Source organism: Peromyscus eremicus, chromosome 9 (assembly GCF_949786415.1).
Source record: "Peromyscus eremicus chromosome 9, PerEre_H2_v1, whole genome shotgun sequence".
In the NCBI taxonomy this organism is placed as follows: domain Eukaryota; kingdom Metazoa; phylum Chordata; class Mammalia; order Rodentia; family Cricetidae; genus Peromyscus; species Peromyscus eremicus.
The window spans coordinates 59,254,158-59,269,367 of record NC_081425.1 but is presented as its reverse complement, the minus strand read 5'-3'; the positions used below and the strand labels follow the sequence as shown (position 1 = coordinate 59,269,367).

The 15,210-nt window shown below is 39.5% G+C and overlaps 1 protein-coding gene across 5 annotated transcripts in view; it reads right to left on the bottom strand.

The window, feature by feature from the left end:
* Ints6 (integrator complex subunit 6) overlaps positions 1-15,210 on the bottom strand; it is a 79,400-nt gene that overhangs the window by 31,229 nt on the left and 32,961 nt on the right. Inside the window, exon 3 of one of the 5 annotated variants that reach the window (XM_059273511.1) lies at positions 14,395-14,597. The exons of the other annotated variants lie outside the window; for them this stretch is intronic. Coding sequence (XP_059129494.1) covers positions 14,395-14,457 — 63 coding nt within the window. The 5' untranslated portion in view covers positions 14,458-14,597. The remainder of the gene's footprint in view (positions 1-14,394; positions 14,598-15,210) is intronic. 5 annotated transcript variants of the gene reach the window in all.

Here is a 15,210-nt window from a genome sequence, read left to right as displayed (position 1 = left end):
TCAGAAGAAGGTATTGGATCCCCTGGAACTAGAGTTCTGGATGGTTGTGAGCTGCCATGTGGGAGATATTTTTAGCTGTTTCACTTTTTATGGAAAACATACAAAATTTCAAATAACCAGAATTCTTACACATTATCTAGACTTTAAATTGCAGAATATAAGAAATAAACAGAAGCCAGAAAACAGTAAAAGAAGGTAAATTATTTTTCAGCCATCTCTAACTCTGGCATCTGATCAGACATCTCCTGGCTGTAATTCAAATAGTTCTCAGATGAGGACCACACCATAGTCTGCACAAAAACACAAGACACTGTACCTTCTCTGGCATGCTTGACTGACCAGCTCTATTATTAAAGTAATTGCAAGTGTATGTCCTTTCAGAATAGTACTTCCCACTCGAGCTTTTAATGGCCTTGTTTACTTGGCTGCCTCTCTTACCAGTTTAGTGAGGGTTGGTTGAGGGGACAACCTGATTCTTTTCTCCCCCCAACCCCCATTACATTTGTCAAATTAAAAGAAAATGATGAGAAAGTCAGAGTTGTAAACCAGAGTATAAGCACCTTACAGTGTCCTACCAACAGAAACTGCTACCTCTACCTCAACACCAAACAAGCATAGAGACAAACAGTTACCATAAACAAATGTGATAGAGTTGAGCGTGTGGTGAACACCTTTAATCAGGAGGCAGAGGCGGGCAGGTATCTGTGAGTTCAAGGCCAGCCTGGTCTATACAGTGAGTTCCCTGCCAGCCAGGGCTATATAGTTTTAAAAAACAACAACAACAACAAAAATGTAATGGATCATAAAAGTACAAGTTTTATTCTATCCCATAGCACTTTTAGGTACACAGACATAGAGGATAAAGTAATGAGCTACAAAACCTGCCCAACACCTGGAACACAGATAGGGTAGGTAGATACAAATATTCCCTGTGCAGATGCCATGATAGCTATTTTATCCTGTTCAACACTCACAATGAAAACTTTCTATGTCAGACATAATTCCAATTAGACCCACACAGAATACAACCTCACAAATTCTCACTTTACTGAGATATACAAAAAAAAAAAAAGGACCATATATCATTTCTTGTAACATTTTACCTAACACACCAAACCACAACTTTCCTTCCTAGTTTCTGCATTGGCCTAGTACCAATGAGCCTGGCAGAGTACCAAAAGTATAATAAGGTCAAATTGCTATCAGGTGAGACCTTTTTAGAAAAGACTAGAGATCATAAATCAAGTTGTGACTCGGGCTATTTAATGAAATTGTAAATTTCATTACACATTGTAATTTCTTATCTTCAAGATCATATGAGTAAATAACTATAGCATGTACAACAGTAAAAGCATAAACAAGGTATAGAAGAGTAATTCATTATCTAGGGGGAAATGAGGAAAGGCTTCCCAGGCAGGAATAAATAAAGAATGAAAAGCTTACTGAAAATATACAACTGCATGGAGGATGGGGAGGTGAGGGAGAGTGAAGCTAATTAAAGACACAGGAGGGCCAACAGCCCCTACACACACACACACACACACACTTGAGATTAAAAGATACTTTAGAAAGACTGGAGACTTTAGAACTCCTTTAAGCCTGGCATAGCTGTTCCAACCTATAATCCAGGCAAAAAGCTAAAGGTCACCGTAACTTCAAGATCAGCTTGGGTTATGGAGTAAGACCTTAAGACCTCCAAAAGAGGAGGAGACACAGAGAAAGGGAAGGAGGCCAAGAAGAGAAGCAGAGGGGAAATGGAAGAAAGGAGGAGGGAGACATCAACAAGTGGTTTACAAATAAACAGGCGGGACTTCAGTAGGAGGAAAGAAACAGCCTAACATTCAGGGAAATCAGCAGTCCAGTTCAGGTCAAGGAGAGTACTAGAGAATAGAAAGGTACTTTGCTTCTAGTTATCTCCCAGTCCACTCACTCCACTTAACCAAGTGGCACTAATTCTTAACTATTCTGAGTTGCTGTGGTAAAAGCATAGTGCGGCCAAAATATTCTAAACTAAGTCTTACTAAGCCTTGAGAGGCTTATTTCACCCTTGTGGGAAATGGAAACCATGTAAAGAAACTTGAACTGGATTACTGAATGACGGACACAGAAGCTCCAGGAAAGAGAAGCCAGGCACCTCATCGCCAGCTAGCACCAAAGGCCCAAAATGAATGCAGCCAGCCCACATAATCCAAATAAATTGTTCTAAGCCAGTTAAGTTTCAAGATGATATGTTATGCATCAAATGAAAACTATAGTCATCATCAAATCTTGAGATTTCAGACTTGCCTTCAAAAGAGCATTAGAAATCCCCCCCCCCCCCCCCTTAGCTCTCTCACACTTTAGTATTCTCGTGTTTTCTCTCCTCTGGATGCTATCTTGTACCCTCACCCTCAACCCAGTCTCAATCCCTAACACCAACATTTTATATGCTAAAGATCTGTAGGCTTATTCTTGAGTCCTTGCTAGTTTACACTCAGCCCCAACCCATCTACTCACAGGTTTAATCACTATCTAAATCTAGATCATATTCAACTTAAATATGCCCAGCCAAATTCTCTCCTTGGACTATCAATTCTTCTCTACCTGATATTCACTTTTTCCCCCCCTTGGTTTTGAGACAAGATTTCTCTGTGTAGCCTTGGCTGTCCTGGAACCTGCTCTGTAGACCAGGGTGTCTTGATATATTGTGCACCCCAATGAACTTATCTGGGGGTCAGAGAACAGAACAGCTACTATATTAAACATAGAGGTTAGGCAGTGGTAGCACACGCCTTTAATCCTAGCATTCCAGAAGCAGAAATCTACCCGGATCTCTGAGTTCAAGGCCACACTGGAAACAAAGCCAGGCATGGTGACACACACCTTTAATCTCAGGACTTGAGATCTCATGTCTTGCTTGGGAAAGACACACCTTTAATCCCAGGAAGTGATGGCAGGAAGCAGAAAGGTATATAAGGCGTGAACACCAGGAACTAGGGTTTTTAATCTTTTAGGCTTTTAGTAGCAGTTCAGCTGAGTTCCATTCAGATGAGGACTCAGAGACTTCCAGTCTGAGGAAACAAGATCAGCTGAGAAGTTGGCGAGGTGAGGTTAGCTGTGGTTTGTTCTGCTTCTCTGATCTTTCAGAACTCACCCCAATACCTGGCTCTGGGTTTTTCTATTAATAAGACCTTTTAAGATTCATGCTACAGTCCATGAACTCAAGAGATTCACCTACCACTGCCTTCTGAGTGCTAGAATTAAAGGCTCATGCCACCACTGCCCGGCAACATTCATCCTTAAATGATTCTGAGATACCCCAAAACCTAAACATTCTAAACCTAATTCATGATTTTTCTTCATCTGTAAGACAACATTCTCTAGGCCAGGAAATGAATGACATCATCATTATCTACAAAGCCATTTTCCCACCCCTTAAAAAACTTTAAAAACAATCTATGATAGTGAATTCTACTGATTTAACTTCCTAAATATTTCTTTAAATTATGGGGTTTGTCATCTATTCTACTACCACACCATCTCTTTGCTCAAATTGCTAAAACACAACAGTACCTAGCTGTCTTCCACCACTTACTTGTCTTCTCCTCTCCCCTACCACTACACAAAACTCCTAAAGACATCTGCCTGTCTTCCTCATGCTAGGCAAACTCTCAAACACTGAGCGACATGCCCAGCCCCTCACTGTAGATTAGCACCATCATCACTTCACAGTTCAAGTTCCTTGCACAGCCAAACCCAAACTTCTTTTCCATCTTCTCCTACAATTCCCATTTTTGTTAATGCTCCAAGGTTTAGTTTCTCATTCTCAAACATTCCTTTCAGAGGAAGAATCCCTCTGCCTGGTATGATCTTCATTTGTACATTGCACGTAATAAAACTTACTCTCTTCGGGTCTTTTCTTAGACAAAGCCTCATTCTGTAGCCCAAGCTGGCATAGAAGTCCTCCTACCTCAGCCTCCAGTGCTGGGGAATTGCAGAACTGAGCCACCATACTGGCTTCTCTTCGGTATCAACAAGTCATGACCTCCCTGACTAGATCTACAGTACTTACTGTATGCTCTCATAGAATACTCCTCCCTGCTCTCCCCCCATCTGTTCCCAGTGCCAGATGAGCCCAGCACCTCATACATACCAAGTAAGCACTCTTCCACTGAGTTAGATACCATTCTATATTCCTCCCTTTGGGGAGAAGGAAATGATGAATACAAACTTACTCTCATACAATTATTTTTCATAATTTTTGTCTTCTCCAGATCCCTGAGGAGGACTCCTGTTTGCTTTGCTTTCCATTCTATGCTTAGACTCTAGTGTATCTAGATCATAGAAGTTGTTCAATAAACATGGCTGAACGAAAATGAAAAGGTTAATAATGTGACAAGCTAAACTGTGAAGCACTGAGAAATCTAATGGAAATGGAAAGCAATGAGACAGTGTGAGCAGATGATACACACAAATGGTGCATTTTAGAGAAATTCTACCACATGTGGCAGATTAAAAGCAGTCATGAAAAGAACCAGGCAAGCCAGCAAGAGGGCTCAGGAGATAAAGATACTTGCCACTAAGCCTGATCCCCAAAATCCACAAGGTAGAAGAACTGACTCTCACAAAACAACCTCTGCACACACACCATGGCACATATGTATCCACCCATATACAAAATAAATACAAAAAAAAACCAAATGTGACTTAATAAAAGAAAAACAGGGCGAGGAAGTGGTAGCACTCACCTTTAGTCCTAACACTCAGAAGGCAGAGGTAGTCAGATCTCTGTGAGTTGGAGGCCAGCATGGCCTACAAAGTGAGTTCCAGACAGGACTGTTACACAGAGAAACCATGTCTTGAAAAACCAAAAAAGAGAGTGAGAAGGAAAGAAAGAGAAAAGAAAAGAAAGGAAAAACAGGTTGGAGAGGTAGCTCAGCAGTTAAGAAGCCGCTCACAACCACCTGTAACTCTAGCTCCAGGGGATCCTCCTCAGGCACCTGTACTCATGTGCACACACCCACACAGCCATACACAACTGAAAAATAAAAACAAACAAATGCTTTGCTAAAAGAAATGCACTAACACGTGTCTAGCACTGAGGCTAGACACTATAGGAAAACAGAAAGGAAGGACAGAGAAAAACACCACAACAACTAGTGTCAATGGAAGAAGAAAGGGGCAGCAGACTAATGATCGATAACGAAAAGGACCGGACACCAAAGACACGGAAGGCATGACACAGAGCCTGCTAATATGTCCTACGTCCTACAACTCTAATATCTGTATTACTGCCAACTGCAGGAACTATTTAACACATTCAAAACCATTCCATATGAATCATGACTTAAGAAACTATAAACTAAGTTCTAAACATCTCCAGTGACACACAAATCAGAACATGTTTCTCGAAAGATGTGCAACACTATCAACTTTGGTGCAACACTACTCTTAAGAGCGGTGGTGGTGGTGGTGGTGGTGGTGGTGGTGGTGGTGGTGGTGGTGCACACCTTTAATCCCAGCACTCGGAAGGCAGAGGTAAGTAGATCTCTTACCTCTGCCAGCCAGGTCTACAAGGCGAGTTCCAGGACAGCCAGGGCTACAGAGAAACCCTGTCTTGAAAACAAAACAAAAAACAAAAAACAGAAGAAAAAGTACAACTATATACATTAACTATAACCCAAACTATTCAGAATCCAGCATGAAGCATTTAGCTTGAAATAAATCATAAACTAGTAAGTCAGAAAGTTACTTTAAAACATATAGGTAAAGAAAACTAAAATAAAAGCTTTATATATCATTTTAGAGAGTCAAAAATCAGTAAGTTGGCCAACAAGTCTCCATTTACTGAACACATATAGTAAATCTAACTCCATCAGATTCCTTGCTTTATTTAACTCTCCTAACAAATCTATTAACTATGACTTAGACTCTAAGAAACAGCAGCAATTTAATGTATTTCTTTGCTTCCTAAAACTTAAGATGACCAAGCAGGTGAGGGTGCTGTCCTCACTAGCCCGACCTGCTAGCTTTGATCTTCAGAACCCATGTAAACGTAAAAGAAAACAACTGACTCTTGAGAAGTTACCCTGACCTCCACAGGAGCACTGTGACATGCTCACACCCTCGATACACACAGTTCATACACATCATCATCACTATAATGAGTTTTAAAATCCCAACAATAGTGTATGATTATCCATAAAGGTGGATATCTATCCCCTTTTTCCATATAGAATTTTACAGTTTGAGTGTCAGAGAACTTGGGTCTAATTCTTCTACAAACTGGTTGAAGGTTTTTCTAAATTCTTTTTGGCCATTAAAAGTTAAGCAGAGCAGAGCTTGAGATAGGGTTCAGTGGTTAAGAGCACTGGCTGCCCTTGCAGAGGGCCTGAGTTCAGTTCCCAGCCACCTACATAGTGGCTCACAACTATGTTCCAATTCTAAGGAGTCTAATGCTCTCTTCTGACCTCTATGGGGCATGGTGCACAGACATACATGCAAGCAGATACCCACATACTTAAAATAGAGTAAAGAAATCTACATTTAAAAAAAAAAAAGTTAAGCAGAGCACCCGTCTGTAATCTTGACTTTTTAAAAACACCTTATGGTTTAAGTATATCCTGAAATTATGTTTTAAAGACTATTAGTATTTGATTTGTTTCCTAGCTGATTAACCTTAGAATAATTTCATATTCTCCTTATTTCAAATGCAAACTATAAGACAGACTAATGCTTAAATTTTAAAGTTTGACTTGGAACAAATTCTTCACAGTTGCTGAATCACTTACAATACCACTAAAAGCTTTGAGTTGAACCTCAGAAACCTCAGATTTAAGCTGACTTTGTACTGACTGGTCAGTTTTTTCAGAGCCCCTTTCCCTCTGCAGACCTGGCTGTAGTCCTCTCCAGCCTTCCATCTGACCCTGCTGCCTCTGCCTACAGTACAGAGGGCTGATATTGCAAGACTGTGCCACCACATCCGGGTTGTGTTGTTCTTTTTCTAAGGGTAATTAGGAAGCCAATTTTATGTTAAATTTCTAGAAAACTTCTGAGGAAAAGAAACAAACAGGAAGGGAAGCTTACTTTTATCACCACCTCTCCAATTAAACTCAGCCAAAACGTTCTATTAAAAATCATAAACTTAAGACTGGAGAGATGGCTCAGCGGTTAAGAGCACTGACTGCTCTTCTAGAGGTCCTGAGTTCAATTCCCAGCAACCACATGGTGGCTCATAAGCATCTATAATGAGATCTGGTGCCCTCTCTGGCATGCAAGTATAAATGCAGACAGAGCACTATATACATAATAAATTTTAAAAAATCATAAACTTAAAACAGAATTTAAAATTCTCAACATCATGAGTTATTATCCTAAAGCAAATATTCACCTGGAGGACCACTGAGCAACCATATACCCTTGTGAGTACTGGACTGTTACAACCAGATACAGGTGTATGTACTACTCTTGTGCATGAAAACTTGCAATTTTCTGTCAGTAATTTCTAGTCCATCCTGTTTTCAAAAAGTAGTAGGGAATGAGTGAGTAGTATTTTATACAAAGAAACATAACTGTTGTAACTATCACTGGAAAGGTAGGAGACCAGGGTAAGGAGACCTTCCCATCATGGGATTGGTTTATATGTCCTAGTTGATGCAGGTTTTTCAAAGAACCAATGTGCTAAATGCCTATCCCATGTCTGGAACCTCACTAATATTTACAGTGTGTAATGTACTAGTTTTATTATGTTTCCCGCTGCATCTTATGCTTGGCAAGCTTATACTTTTCTGGTTACTATGATTGCCTAACTATATCACCACCTTTGTGTACATTTCCTCACCTACAAAACAGATGTATAAAATATATAAATCATAAATAATTGCTTTAAAGCCGGGCGGTGGTGGTGGCACACGCCTTTAATCCCAGCACTTGGGAGGCAGAGCTAGGTGGATCTTTGTGAGTTCGAGGCCAGCCTGGGCTACAGAGTGAATTCCAGGAAAGGCGCAAAGCTACACAGAGAAACCCTGTCTCGAAAAACAAAAACAAAACAAAAAAATGCTTTAACATTCAAGTTAATAATTAACCATATTAACAGAATTAAAAAAGAAAATATGATCATCTTAAAACTCATATCTACTCACAATTTAAAAAACAAAATGTTAACAACAACAAAAAACTATCTCAGCAAACTGTGAATAAAGAAGAACTTCTGCTTCAATCTGATGAAAAGATTCTAAGCAGCCCAGCAGTGCCAGCCCAGCATACAGTCAGGTATAGTCGGCAGTGCTAGCTGGTAATCACAGCAGCACTCGAAGGCCAAGGCAGGACAATTTTGAGGTTAAGTCTAGTCTACGCAACATAGTGAGTTTCAGACCAGCTTGGGCTACAGGGGAAGGCTGTCACAAAAAACAAAAACAAAAAAACATACAGGCCTACACTGCCCACCCCCCACCCAAACACAAACTGCAGTTAACATCTTATCAACAGAGGCAAAGACTAACTCATTTCTAACTTCATCTCCCAAAATCACAAACAAGACAGGGATGCCAAGTCTCACCATTTTTACTAGTACATTAAGGGAAGAAGAGAAAAGGTAGATAAATAGTGAAAAGAGAGAACGTGTAAAACTGTCTATGTTTATACACAAATCTGTGTATACAAACTCTCTAAAAACTCCAGAAAAGGCTACTCTACAGTAAGTAAATTTGAGCAGCTCACAGGATAAAGGTCTCAGAACAATAACAAAAACCCATTATATATTTCTATACTAGCAATACACAATCAGAAGTTAAAGTAAAAATCTAATTGATGAGAAATATACCAAGTTCACACTCTGAACACTATAAATACTGTTCAGAAAATTTAAGATGTAGAAAATATGAGAAATAAGTAATAATAATGGATTAAATGACAAAATATTACTGTCAATCCCATCTCCAACTGTTTTACCTGGATTCCTAATCAAAACTTCAGTAAACTTTCTTGTAAGACTTAGGAATCCTGATTCCAAACTTAAACATAAAGTCAAAGCCCCTTCATTAGGCAAAGCAATTTCAAAAAGAAAAGTTGGAGATTTTCAAGACTTAGAAAACCAGTATGCTCTAGGTTTTAAATAATGCAGACCACAGCCTCGCAAAGTCCCTTACACCCAGGTATTTCTTCTGACTAAATAAACTGCTACTTCCCACTTAGACACAGTCCCCTCTAAAGACAACTTCCAAAGTCCTGTGAGAAGTAGAAATGTCTCATCATTGTTCAGTGATAAGGAAGACTCTGGAAAATCAAAGTAACCTTGAGCTGTCGTTATTAGACTCATTCTAAAGTTAGTAACACTAAACCTTGTACCGAAAGAGATAGAGTTAGAGCTCTAATTAGTTGGCATAGCCAGGATTCAAAACTTGGTCTTTAACAATAAACACTTCAACTAGTGCGTTTTAAATGACTTAATTAAAGCAGATATAAATATTAATATATAATCTATTTTCTCTTTTAGATAAAAAAAATTTTCCCTAACTTTGTCATTGTCTATTGACAATGGGAATGGGGTGAGGACGAGGGGGGGAGGTGTGGGGACGGGTTGACTGAAACATGGACACCAACACAATAGTAAGAATCACCCCTAAGCCATTTGCTAAGCATGAGAAACCTGACCCAATTCTAAACCTGAGGCAAAAATGTAACCTTTGAACAGCCATTATACAAGAAAACAAAGAAATAGTCAAGTTTCTAAAGTTTAATCTTTATTATTCCTTTGATTCCAGCTCCTTCTGCCCACCGGATCAATCTGTCTTTCCTCCTTCTACTAACCAATGTAACCAATATAGCTAAGTTGTGATGTTCTACTTGACGAATGCTAACAGGGACCGTCCTGTGTTAAATCTGGAGTCACCTTTATCTAAAGAAGCCTCCCGCTCTCCAACATCTGCTGCTTTTCTTGAAAGTCAAACCTGGGTTGCAGGATGTTTTGCAAAATAAGCCCACTTGGCATCAACTGTCTGCTAAAGAGAAGCAATTGACACCAGCACAGCTTGGAGCAGAGCCACTCTACTTCTGGGACTACTACCCGATCAAACCTATCTTTAAAATAAAGGTCTCTCTCTTTTTGTTGTTACTGTTTTCCAATAAGATCACTAAACCAATTTAAAAAAACAAACCCAGGGCAGTGGTTCTCACCATCCTAATGTTACTACCTTTTAATACAGTTCCTCACACTGTAGTGACCCCCAACCACAAAATTATTTTCACTGCTACTTTATAATTTTGCTATTATTAATTTTTGTAATGTAAATATCTGATATGAAAGATATCTGGTGTGTGACCCCTCTGGTTGAGAGCCACAGGCTGAGAACCACTGTCTGTCAATTTGTTTGCTACAGAAACTATGCATTCAAAGAGAAACCAACTCTGTATGGTAGCATGTGATGCAGCGTTGAGAAGTAGAGGCAGGAGAGCCAATCTAGGCTCTGAGCCCTGTCTCAAAAAAGCAAACCAGGCAGTGTGCTGCTGCAGCAAGGGCAAGAATGTATACATTCTAATATACTGAGTAGAAAGCTAGTGTCTCCAGTCCCAATTTCTCAGATTTGCTTAGGTAACAGACAAAGAAATTTTTCAGAAGACAGTTTAATGTCTTCAGTGTTTCTTAAAGCTAATCTCTCAAATACAATACTGCCTTAGTTTGGTCTTTAATTCAAAACAAATCAGAGGAAGACATGATGCTATGATATACTAGGTTCTTACAGATTTACTTCAGTTTCCTCCTTCCCAGTAGGTACCTCTCCTCTGTTGGGCCTTCTGTTTACTGAATTTCACACTATCACGAGCAAAGACCCTCAACCTCTATTCTCCAAGGTTTTTTTACTTTCCAATAATTTCAATCCTTAGTACTTTTTCTAATTATTTCTAAGAACATCAATTCTAAATGCAAGGATATCCAACTTGAAATTATCTGATCAAGGCACATGAAAGACACCTGCTTATCCTAAGGTTTATGCATTTCATATGATGCTAAGCACAAGTCTACTTAAAAAAAAAAAAAAAGGAGTGGGGGATGGGCCAAGGGCACCGAGCTTGCTACAGAACTCACATGAGGCCCAGGGTTCCATACCCAGCACTGTATAGAAATGTGTGTGTGTACATTCATATTTACATATATAAATGCCAAATAATATTATTCACTTCAAAATGTTTGATTTTATTATGAAAACTTCACCTCAATTACACACACACACATACATACACACACACACACACACACACACACACACACACACACACACACAGAGTTGAGAAAATGGTTCAGTTGGTGAAATGTTTGCCATACAAGCATGAGGACCTGAGTTTGGATCCCCAGAGCCTAAATAAAACGTCAAGCATAGCAGAACGCACCTATATCCTAGTGCTAGAGAAATAGATATGGGAGATCCGTGGGGTTTTCTGGACAGGAAATCTAACTGAATCAGAGCTCCAGGTTCCACTTGAGACCCTGTCTCGCCACCAATGCATGCCCACATATCATGTCCACACACACACCTTTCCAAAAGTCAAGCAATTTAGTAATTCAGTTAAAGAAAATGCCCCAAACAACGAAGACAACTGTAGGAGAAAGGGGAATTGGAGGACAGCAGAGAATAGAGGATGGAAGGGGAAGAAGGTCTCAGTATAATCCCAGAATGCCTGGGGCTCACAAACCAGGTTAGTTTCAAACTCAGGAGATTCTCCTGCCTCTACCTCTGGGAGCCCTGGGATTATAGGCATGTGCCTTATGCCCAGCAGGAAAGAAAATGCATTTAAAAACAAAAATAAAGTTCAATTCAGAATTCTACTATCCAAAAAGAACAGAAATGAGGGGTTGGGGTTGCACAGGCAATACCTAGAAGAGACTGTCAAAGAGTGACATTTTTCAGACAACATAAACTCTCAGACTGAAATGACATACCAGGAATCCAGCACATAGATAATCGCCCCTCAAGACCCTGCACCTAACCTGTACCTACACTTCAGGGCAGTTCTACAGTATTTGTTCAAAAAACTTGAGTGCATTCTGGCTCTAGTGTTATTCTGCTCACTGCATTCAGGAAGAGTAATTGTATGGATAAAGACCATTCCAAAGTTGATGTGGAAACATCTAACACAGTAACACAACCCCATGACCTACAGCAGTGGAATACAAAACAGGACTCCCCAAACTGTGGTCCACAAGTCTACTGCAGCCCAGTCTATCTCTGAAAACAAAACTGTTCTGAACACACCACTACTTACTAATAATTGTGTGAGTGCTTCTTTCCTACAACAGCAAAAGTCAGTAATTCTAATAGAACACAGGGGTTGAAAATGTTCATTATCCTTTTTTTTAAACTTACATTAAACTATACATTTGTATGTATATGTGCATACATATATATGCTGTGTGTGTACCACAGTCCATGAGTGGAGGTCAGAGAACAACTTTCAAGAGTGGGTTCTCTTGGTTCCATACGTTCTCTAGGGGTTCTATTTAGTCTTTTAATTAAAAAGTTTACAAACTGTGAAGGCTAATTTTAGTTATCAACTTGACACACCACAAAAGGGAACCTCATTTGAGGAACTGCCTCCATCAGAAGGGCCTGTGGGCATGTCTATGGGGCATATTCTGGATGGCTATCTGATGTGACAGGGTCTAGCCCAATTGCTGGAAGTGCCATCCCTGGGCAGGCAGGCCTGGACTGTATAAGAAAAACAGCTAGGCAAACCAAGGAAAGCAAGCCAGTAAGCTACATTCCTCGGTGGTCTCTGCTTCAGTTCTTGCCTCCAGGTTCCTGCCTTGAGCTCCTGCACTGGCTTCCTTCAATCACAGCATAAGATGAAATAAACTCCCCAAATTGGTTTTCGTCAGTGTTTCATCATAGCAACATTAAGCAAAACAGAATACAAATTTCTGGTATATATTACAGCTCATGCTGCACAGAAAATTTGGTAACACACACACACACACACACACACACACACACACACACACACACAAATAAACACATGTGGGCTGGAGAGAAGGCTCAACAGTTAAGAGCACTGACAGCTCTTCCAGAGCACCCGGGCTCAATTCCCAGCACCCACATGACAGCTCACAACTGTCTGTAACTCCAAGATCTGACAACCCTCACATAGACATACATGCAGGCAAAACACCAATGTACATAAAATAATAAACAAATAAATTATATATATAAAAAATGTGATTTTTCTCCTGAATGATGGAAATTGAATCCAGGGCCCATTGACCATCTACAAGCATGTTACACTGATCTACATTCCCAGTCCTAGTATATATAATTACTAAACTTAAAAAGTACAAACACTGGGAATTGTGCATGCCCCATATAATTTATTACTAGTAAATAGTAATTCAAACAAAGGAAATGAGTAGGTCTTAGGACTTCTCAGTTTACTTAAATTTAGAAACCTAGGTTATTAATGAACTACTGGGTTCTCCAAGTGCTTCACATTACAGAGAAAGCAATCTAAAATTAAACTTTTCCAAAATAAAATGGCCAAAATATTTCAAGAATCTTTACTATGATAAAAGATGTTGATCGAGGAGGTAGTACTAATATTCTTCAGGTTCAATACAATAAAATATGAATTGCTTCAATGCTACTGTGCTTTTTTGTTCTTCATCATTTTGTTTCTGTTTTTCATTTTTCTTTTTGGTTTTTTGAGACCAGGTTTCTCTGTGTAGCTTTGCGCCTTTCCTGGAACTCATTTTGTAGCCCAGGCTGGCCTCAAAATCACAGAGATCCACCTGGCTCTGCCTCCCGAGTGCTGGGATTAAAGGCATGCGCCACCACCACCCGGCCATTTTTCTTGAAACAGGGTCATACTATGTGGTCCAAGTAAATACATAATCCTCCTTCTCCTCCCCCACACTGGGATTGATAGGCATGCACCACCACACCCAGCAATAACTGTGTTTGTTTTAAAAAAACTTTTTATGACAGACAAAAGTCAAATGCAAACTTGTTCTAATAAACCTCTGAAGCTTAAGTGCCTGATATTTATATGATAAATGTACAAACTGAAAGAACAGTTCATTATGTTTTTTGTACCTATTTGTAGTTAAAAACTGAATGCAATTTTGCAATCAAGGTATCACTTAGCTACAACAGAAAGGTGGTGTTCGATTCAGAGAACAAGTATTAAGCTAAAGCTCTCAAGAGCATGGGAAATAGCAAATTCCTCCCTATATGACTGTTAAGCTCAGAAAGAAAGTCTCCAGTAACTCAAAGTTGGGGTCTGGTCATCATCATCAATGGATTTTTAAGCTTCAGGTTAGTTTACCAATCAAACCTGAATAATCAGGTTAAGGTTATCATTCTGTTTTGAATCCAATTCTCCAACAAAAAGGCACAGTCCCCAGAGAGAACTACACTCTACTCTGCTCACCTTCAAGGCTTTCTGAGGCCTTCCGAGATGACTAGCATCAGACTTTTGAGGAAGGCTAGCCATTAGACAAGGCTTGAAGTGACATCCAGGATCAGGTCGATGATCCTGGACCCAGGAATCATGACCCTCCCTGAGGCACCAGTCATCATGAGACAGTCAGTGCACTTTGGCACTTCTTGAAAACCACTGGGCTGCTCCTTTAGCTGAAAGGAAAAAAAACATCAAAACCACAACAAACAAAACAAGGGGGAAGGAGGGGGAATCAGTAATTCAATCTGAAAAGAGTGTGGGGAAAAATACACCAAAATAGCCTTGTCTAGATCAAAATTTAGCCTTGTGTTGGTGTAAAGTCCAAAGTTTCAAGATTATTCCAGTCACTTCAAGTTTATTTCTAATAAATAAATCTAAAAGACTTAAAATTACTATACTATACCTGAAAAGGACCAAAAGTGAAAATTAAGTTAAAAAACTGGGAACAGAGCTAATATAATCAATATATTTATAAGTAACTAACAGCCTAATGTTTATGTTAGTGTGGCCGTCAGGAATCCAAATGTTAACATTTGCATTTTCTCAGATTATAATCTGACTCAGAAAGGCAGAAAATAACCAAACAGACTAAATTCAACAGAAAATTGCCTGGGATATAGATGCACATACTGATACACATGTGCACAAGTGTATACACACACACACACACACACACACACACACACACACACACACACACAAACAAGGGGGAGGGAGAGAGGGAGAGAAGAGAGAGACAATATTCCAGTCTGTTCTAGTTATTTTTAAATGTCAATGTTAATGGAT